An 8990-nucleotide genomic window follows, 5' to 3' on the forward strand; every position below is an offset into this window, starting at 1 on the left:
ACCACTGATTTAGAGTGACCTACGATGATGGCAGAAAGTTGTGGATAAAAATGCAACAGTGTGCAAGCATTGTGCAACACGTTTTGTTTATGCTAACAGCAACATGACCAACATGTCATGCTAACCCCGAAATCCCACATACTCCGTCAGCGCTCCGCCCCGCTGCGCTCCAGACCGTCCTGCACAAAGCAAAGCATACAGCCTCCGCTGTGGCTCCCGTCCGCTCCGCTCTGAGTTCCTCTGAGATCGTAGAGAGCATGCGCCAGATGATTAAATTCAAAGCAGCAAAACATGCGGAAATGATCCAGGGTTTCCTCGGATCATTAAAAATAATTACAATTAATTATTATTATTATTTTTTTCATTAATTCCATAATTTTTTATGGGATTTCGTTGTAACAATCAACATATACCGAACCCGACCGAAAACCGTGACCACGAAACCGTGAACAGAACCGAACCGTGGATTTTGGGAACCGTTCCACCCCTAACATCTATCATTGTTGACTATTGCTCCGTGTTTGAGTAATGTCACTTGATCAGTGATATTTCTAACATTCTGCAAAACAAATAATGCAAATATGTGTGATATGTGCTGATATATTGGGTCGGTATCATATCGGACATGAAAATGTTATATCAGGAAATCCCTTATTTTCATGAAGAAATTTTAAATCCATATTTTACGTTTTTATGTCTGAAGGATTCAGCTTGAGTTCTCACAGAAACTGATCTACTCAATATTTATGATTACTCTCAAATTTCAATAATTACTAATAAAGCAGTCTTTTTTTGTTTCAAAGACTATTTCCAGCTGAATATTTTTTATGCCTTTGCAGTCAGTCTGCTGCAGTAAAGAAGCTTTTATTCCGCTCCAGGGTTTTCCAGGAGTCAGTGTTAATGTGTGTCCAGGAGTAAAGTTCCAGTCTTCTTTGCTCTGTGGATTTATGCTTTGGTGCATTGTTGCCAGGATGTCAACATCCTTCGAGCTTAAAATCATTTCTATTTCAGATTTCTTTCTGGTGCTTCACATCCTGGTTTTTAAAAACTGTTGAGGCTTATAATGGCGTGTTTAATTGCAGCTTTAAATCCTATTAAACGCCGTGATTTAAAAAAAAATCCTCGCTTAATTAGAATTTTGTTGCTTTTTATGGAAGCCGGGGCTAAACTCAGTCTAACTAGGCCTTTGGGTTCTGGGTAACCTCTTTAAACATTTCTACTCTGAATGAATCCTGCATTTTATAATCCTGAGATCAATTAGTATCAATGAAATGCAGAAAAAAAATGGAAACTTATGGTTCAATTCTAGAGACATTATTGAAAGACATCAAAGCGACGGGCGCAGCTTGTCGAAAACAAGCAGGTGTTCTTGTGATCTAGTTGGGAAAATGGGAAGAAAAAAAATAGCAGCAGCTCCTTTGTTGTCTGAAACAGCGCTGCTCTCAAAGTCAGAGCAGAACAAATTGAGATGGAGGAAAAGTATTAAAATAGCACTGGTTTGGAGTATCACTCTTTTCCTTTTGGCTCAGAGTTGCGTTTTTATCCCCTGATCTAACTTTGTGTTTCATTCTGGCAGATGGTGATGGCTATCAGGACCACCTTCTCCCTGCATGTTTAGATGATGCCTGTCAGCAGAGTATCATCTACGCTGCCAAGCGGACTTCCAAAGAGGTACAAACACAACACTATTCCTCATTTTCTACCTACCTTATCCTCCTTCTTTGATTGCCTCATAACCTGGTGTCATGCGATTGGTTGACATTCCTAGGTAATGTTTTACCTTGTTAGTGAGTTTTTAAGTCTACAGTTGGATCTTTTGATGCCAGCAGAGAGAGGATCCATGAAGTAAGCATTTCACAAACATAAAGCCATAAGTTGTGCTTTTGTTGAAAGTAAATTGTTCATTTTATATAATTCTTGCCTTATTTTTTTCCTAAATGACTTCTGTTTACTAAGGAGCTTCCTAAATGACTGACAAACAGTTGAGGACTGTAATGTGTTGCAGGATGCTGCCCCCTTTTTATGATGGAGTTTTTTTTGGTATTTTCCTCTAAACTAAGGGTTTGTTTTAGTTTTATAAACAAAATATTAGTATTATGAATAAACTTTTATTATATTAATAAACTCAAAGAGATATATATAGAAAAGAAAGTGCATATATTATAAACCAAAACTGCATAACTGTGCTTCTCTATGATCCTACTGATCACCGCTTTCAAAAATAAGAAAAAAAATCAAATCAGTTGTATTCTCTCTCATGGCTATTCTTTGCCTTTGTCTCTTAGTGCATTCAACTAAAAAATATGAATAAATAAAAAAAAATACAAAATGTTTCGCACACAGACAAAACAATACTTCCTTCAAAGAAAAATCACGTCTTGTACAAAGAAATGTAAAAATTTAGTGACGAATCACAGCAGCGGATCAAGAATTCAACCTGAGGTTCTTTAAAAAATGTATTTAACAAAAAGCAGAGCAATACCAAAAAGGACTAAAGAATCAAAAAGACTACAGCTGTAGCCGCGGGCCTTGACTTTGACAAATATGCATTAGATGGAGAACTTCTGTGAACCTCCAGTCAAAGATATTCATTTGGATTTGAGTCTGGGCTTTGAATGGACCATTCTGACGCATAGATTGTGGAACAGATTGGATTGGATGTACTTTATTGGTCCTGAGCTAAAAAGTTACAGTACAGCAGCAAGGCAAGAAACACAAGATCAACTATTAAAAACGTGAAATTTTTCCTATTAACAGAAAGTATTAGAAATGTAAATACGGCAGTAATCATGACCATTTAAATCAGTCTGTAGTCGCCGGCATCTGGACAAAGACCCAACCTTGGTTGCATGATTTGACTCATTTGACCTCGGTCTCAAGTCTTCAACAACTTTTCTTCATTGACCAGTCTGGACCAGGTCACCTGTCCCAGTTAATAAAAAAAGAATCCCACAGCATGACGCTGCCACTACAAGCTTTTCTAAAATCATTAGCTTTATAGGGGAACTTCGTTTTTTTTTTACAGTGGGTCCTTGATTTTACGTTATTCCATCATGTTCTACTCACCCATATGAGTTTTGTGTAGCGTCTTCCTATAGGGCAACGACTTGAAGGCACAAACTAAACTGTTCACAATTTATTCTTTATGGTACGCCAGCATTTATGACATGTAGGCCAATCACTGTCCCCCAGACATCCACGGTTATATTTTTTATATTTATATTTTTTTTTAAACAAAGCGGAGCGTGTATGACGTCATCAGTACGCCGGACTAGAGCTGTGACAGGCAGTCCGGGCCACAGGTGGCTACGCTCTACTCCTTCTATTCATTCTAGCCAATCTGAATCGTTAAGTTCCATTTGGAGAGCGAGATCATCTGTGGTAGCAGCACTAGACATCTTCCAGGCATGTGAGGAAAACTAGCAGCAGTTCAACGGACAGGATAAAGGAATGGTAGCCGGCGAGTGGATAATGTCATACAGACGCCGCTTTTTTTTTTTAAAAACACATAAAAATAAAAAAATATAACCTCGGATGTCTGGGGGACAGTGATTGGCCTAGATGTTCTGAATGCTGGCGTACCATAAAGAATAAATTTTGAACAGTTCAGTTTGTGCCTTCAAGTCGTTATCCAACGAATATCTTCAGAACGGCTCCAAATGACACTAAACTCATACGGGTGAGTAGAACATGATGGAATAACGTAAAAAAAAAAGAAAAAAAAAAAGGATGTTCCCCTTTAAATAAAATGCAGCTGTTCCTTTATATTCAGAACAAACCTATGAGAATATTTCTATTTTGTAAGCATCTCCCTACGATGCAGTAACTGGTTCTCTCCTGTTACCGTCGTCTATTTCAGGAAGCCAGCAGCCATGTGGCTTCGCTGCAGGAGGTTTGGTGCTGATTCCGTACTTCACTTTTGTTTTTGGAACAATAAAAATATGACAGATTTGCACAAACACGCACCCATGTAGTTTTATTAACTGCATGACAAAAATCTAAAGCAGCGCATAAACAAAACATGTTCACAAAAAAGTTTTTGCTCTCCACCACCACCTACGAAGCGTCTGTGAGATTCTCTTTGTTAGGTCTACTTCTTGGCAGGGGGATCCCCTTCCTTCTGCCATTTTTTATTTTTTTAAACTAGAGAACTGCCATTCACTCATTTTTGATTCTAGAGCAGATATATTACAGGCTTTTGGCCATGTCCTCCCACACTTTCACATAATAAATATGCCAAACCTCAGAGATGTGCACTGTGTGGATGAGTTCCCTGCTTTTTTTGCCTCTCAGCAAGAAAACAATGATTGAAAGGAGTGAAAGGAGGGGAGGCAAGAAGGGAGGACTTATCAGCTCTGATTGATGAAGTAAACACATGTTGTGTACTTTGTTGTTGTGTGTGAGAGACAGTCATTACTGTCGAAGAAAGACCGATGGAGACGATAGTGGGCGCAGTGAGGAGCAAACCTATTTCTCTTTAACCTCCACAGCTGTTTGCAACATTTATTGTCTTGCTTTATGCATTTTAAAATCTACAATTGACTGAAGGTTGAAGATGTCCATTTCCCACTAGTTGAACCAAACGCGGACTGATTGCTCTGTCGTTCGTTTTCAGTTACCCCCCAGTTCTGATATAAAAACCTGTTTCTTCACCTCCTATTTTTAAAGTTCATTGTTTTTGTCAATTGCTTCAGACCAGATATAAAGCGGCATATTGCTCTTACCTGCAGCCGTCTGTCATTGCTGCTGCAGGCACATCAGAAATTCTCTCATTTAAACTGAAACCTGTTGCTATGGTCTGTTGATGAAATCATTTTAGACAGCATTCATAAATGCCTCAACATTTCTTTAGCTTTGACCCAATCTGCACCCTTGATTGGGTGGAAAACTTTTAAAACTCTAATCCTCAAATGACTAAACCTTTATTTTGGAGGGCGGTCCACAGGGACCAGTGTCCCTCATGTTTTAGCCCCCATATCCCTGTTCCAGCACAGAGACTGTCAGTTAGTTCTGTGTAAAGCTGCTAATGACTCACTTATATACATCCTATTTCAGCAGAGAGCCTTTAAACACTCATAGGAGAGTCATCCACCTCTCAAAGACACAGTACTGCACTAATTATGACAAATCTCAACTGTATTAGCTCAATATTTACAAAGCGAAAATTGGGATGTAAACACCAATAAGATTAGAAGCAAAAACCAACATGATTTAAGGGATGGTATATAATCTCAGAAGCTAAGGAGGGATGAAATATACACCCAGTGAGTCCAGCTGTTGTTTGCTGCTTCTGTTGGTGAGCAGTCAGCTTCCTTCTTTGGTCTTTCTAACCACACGCTGATCTCATTTCTAGCCACTATAACCTTTTCTTTCTCTTAGTCTCTCACTCTCAGTTTTACAGCAGGATAATGACCACAGACAGCAGCGTAATTGTGTGACACAGCTGTCAGCCAAGCTCTAGCAGGTAGGCAGGGTGTTTCTGTTCACTTCCGCCACACAAAACAGACCATCTTATCAACAAACAAGCAGATATCAGAGACAGTGACACTTATAGTATTGTTATATGTTCCTCATGGTTAATATTGCAGTGAAGCAGTGTTTTTATTTGATTTTTTTCATGTTTGAATCCATTCATAATCTTCCTTTTATTGGAAATTATACGTGTGACTTTAATGCAAAGACCAGTAAAGTTTTTTTTTTGGTTTTTTATTAAACTGGAATTTATATTTAGTGTAAAATAACTTGAACTCAGTGATTGTGAATTAAAAAAAATTATAGAAGCACAGGGAAGTTTGAAGAAAAAATGGAAACAGATTTATTTACAAGATTATGAACTCTAAACATACATCTGGGCCCAAAAATGAAAATGAGGTCAACAAAAAGTAAACAGGTAATTTAACTATTAATTGACCCAACTAAGGCTTTGTTCACATTGCAGCCTGAAGTGACCCAAATACAATTTTTTTCGCCCATATGCGACCTGGATCTGATCTTTTCATGGCAGTCTGAGCAACACAGATCCGATTTTTTTTCCAATGCGACCCAGCCCACTTGGCTATGTGGTCCTGAATCCGATACGAATCTGATTCCTTCAAATGCGACCTGCGTCTGAACGGCCAGGTCGCATTCATCCGACCTGAACGCCTTTAATACCTGACAAAGGTCACTATTCTGCGTCTTGCTACGCAGAAGCAGCAAGAAAAACAACAACCATGACGAATGATAACGCTTAGAGCAGTATTTATGTTTAACCATATTGAAAAGATTGAGTTTTTAAGGTTTGGAAAGATTGACAGATTCGCGGCAGCTCCACCATCCATGTTTACTTCCGTAAACGCAGAGCTCGCTGGCTTGTGACGCCATTGCTTCCTCTACCGCACATGTGGGACACTTGGGTTGTATGACTGCAGTTCACACAGGAGATCACATACAAGTTGCATATATTTGGAAATGTGAACAGCAACGCAAAAAAATCTGATTTCACAAAAGAAAAAAATCAGAATTGAGCATCAAGGTCTGCAGTGTGAATGTAGCCAAACGGACACACATGAGCAACATCTATACTGGCTCATCAGGCCATTTTGACACAAGACGGAACATTTACCTAAACAAAACTACAACAAAAAGAGCAAACTGATAGAAAATTTTGTCATAATTTATTCATTTGTAGTTTAATAATTTAATTTCAATGTAAATAATTTAATTTAATTAAGCTCTCTAACTTTAATTACAACACACCTAACAAAATGGAAAAAACTAACTTTCCCACATATCTTATAAAAATGAGTGGAAGAGTCCAATCAGGTCTCAATGCCAGAGATTATTTCCAGCTAGGCAAAATTTATTTGCATAGCACAATTCAGTACAAAGACAATGCAAAGTGCTTTACATGATTAAAATATAGGAAAATAAAACAGCAAGTAGAATAACAACTAATAAAAAAAATGCAGAAACAAGAAAGAACATAAAAAAAAATGAACCAATGAGCTGGGACTCCTGCTTCACTGGCCCAGCCAGCCCACATGGTAGCCTCATAGGAACTGGCAACACAGGAAAAGTATTAATTCAAAACAAGTCATACAAGAAAAATTTAGCAAAATGATTCAACCAAATGTTTGCTCCCCAATAGCCAACCAATGCCAAATCATAAGTAAAAAGAATCAAAAACAATATGATCAACAAATATAAAGTGATATATTTAAATTAAAAAAATAATTACTAGACCACTTATTGTGTTGCTGCACATGCTGCCATCACAGCGATGCTGAATGAATAAAGACAGTAGGTGTTAATCCTGTCTGTTGATTGCTGGTTGAGTGTCGGCTCTAAGGACCTGATCCTCCCGCGCTGCCCACCTGCCAGCAGAGAGTGAGTGACCCACGCAGCAAGTGTTTGGCTACCAGCCATGTCTCCTGGCTCCGTGTCAAAGCCAACCACAAAGAATGGATGAGACCTGCAGGGGGTCCTGCTGCTCTTTTCTGCTGGCTTATGCTCAAAACAACAAGAGCTTAAAAAAATGACCACTTAACTTTTATTAACATTAGATGGAGAGTTCTATGTTAATGTCCTCATTTTTTCTCCTGAACACAGCTGAGTGTAAACAAAGCTTATGCTTCCAAATGCTTGTTGTTAACAGATATATTCAATAAAGCAGATAAATAACCCAATAATTTTGGAGAAATATATTTAAAGGTTTTCTGAGAAAAAGTTAACATGTTAATTAAACACAAAATAATTCTTCGCTTATTTGTTTCTTTTAACATGAAAACAAACCAGTTGCACAAAATAGTGTAAGTACTTTTTTGAATGTAACTAATCTAGATGTCTTTAACCTTTTAACCTATATACGAACCTGTAATTAATAGGGTTAATGACAGGTTCTGTGATTAATTAATCTCATTAGTTGTATTTTAAATAAAATCCATATTAACAAAATAAACAGACTTTAACATAAAAAAAAACTCTGTTGTTCCTCAATTATTGAATAAAAATATCGGCAAATACTGCACAGCCAGGTATCGGGTATCCGTATCGGGACCGAAAAAATGGCATCGGCGCAACACTATCATTTAGCTTTATTTAGAAAACTGTGACATTTTATGCAGTTTCTTTGAAAAACTGCTTCTATAGAAGTGTGAACAATCATGAACATTAATTAGTTTTCTAATTAATTAGGCTTCTTCAGTTCTAACTAGTGGAAAGGAGCACTCAGATTTTTATATTCAGTGTACCATTTATTCCCCCATTTGTTCCACCTACAGTATATTCATCTCAGTGCTCCGCCCCCCATTAGTTAGAACTGAAGAAGCCTCTTGGATGAGAGGAGAAATGTCCTCAGGAAAACTTCACGTCCAGTTGCCTAGACTGAACTTTTCAAGCTCAACAACAGGAAAAGAAATGTGTGTGGCAGGCACAAAGAGTAGCTAAGGTTCATGATGAAAGGAAGAGTACGGGTTTGTTATGAAACAGGCAGTTCATGTAAACCATGTGAACAGAGATTTTGAACTCCTGATCAATCAAGATGTAGATCCGATTTGAGAAAATAAACAATAAAAGTAATTAAACCTGATTGACCTCTCAATGGAGAAATTCACTTCTGCATCTTAACCCATACCCTTGGGGAGCAGTGGGCTGCCACTGTGCGGTGCCTGAGGAGCAATCAGGGGTTAAGGGTCTTGCTCTGGGACCCAGAAGGCAGGCTGTGGGGATCAACCGGGTACTTGCAACCTTCTCACAGCACAAATGCACTAATTTTGCACATGTAAAAAAAGGCTGTTTCTGAACGTCCGCCCTAACCCCTAAATCCCTCAATCACTATATAGAGAGGGGACTTTAAAGTAGACTTCATTGTGAATTTAATTAACTGACCGTTCGGACATATAATCACTCTTTTTTGCTCCCCGTTGGTCACGTGACTCCGCCTCCCTGCACGGTGCTTGCGCCATCTTTGTTCACCCTAGCCCCCAAAACAAATATAAAAAAAAGAATAA

The 8990-nt window shown here is 38.3% G+C and overlaps 1 protein-coding gene across 1 annotated transcript in view; it reads left to right on the forward strand.

Annotated features, from left to right (window-relative positions):
- The window catches only part of itfg1 (integrin alpha FG-GAP repeat containing 1), a 278742-nt gene that overhangs the window by 84067 nt on the left and 185685 nt on the right, over window positions 1–8990 (forward strand). Inside the window, exon 9 of the mRNA XM_015375167.1 lies at window positions 1577–1671. Coding sequence (XP_015230653.1) covers window positions 1577–1671 — 95 coding nt within the window. The remainder of the gene's footprint in view (window positions 1–1576; window positions 1672–8990) is intronic.

Source organism: Cyprinodon variegatus, unplaced genomic scaffold (assembly GCF_000732505.1).
Source record: "Cyprinodon variegatus isolate N-32 unplaced genomic scaffold, C_variegatus-1.0 Scaffold114, whole genome shotgun sequence".
Classification (NCBI taxonomy): Eukaryota; Metazoa; Chordata; class Actinopteri; order Cyprinodontiformes; family Cyprinodontidae; genus Cyprinodon; species Cyprinodon variegatus.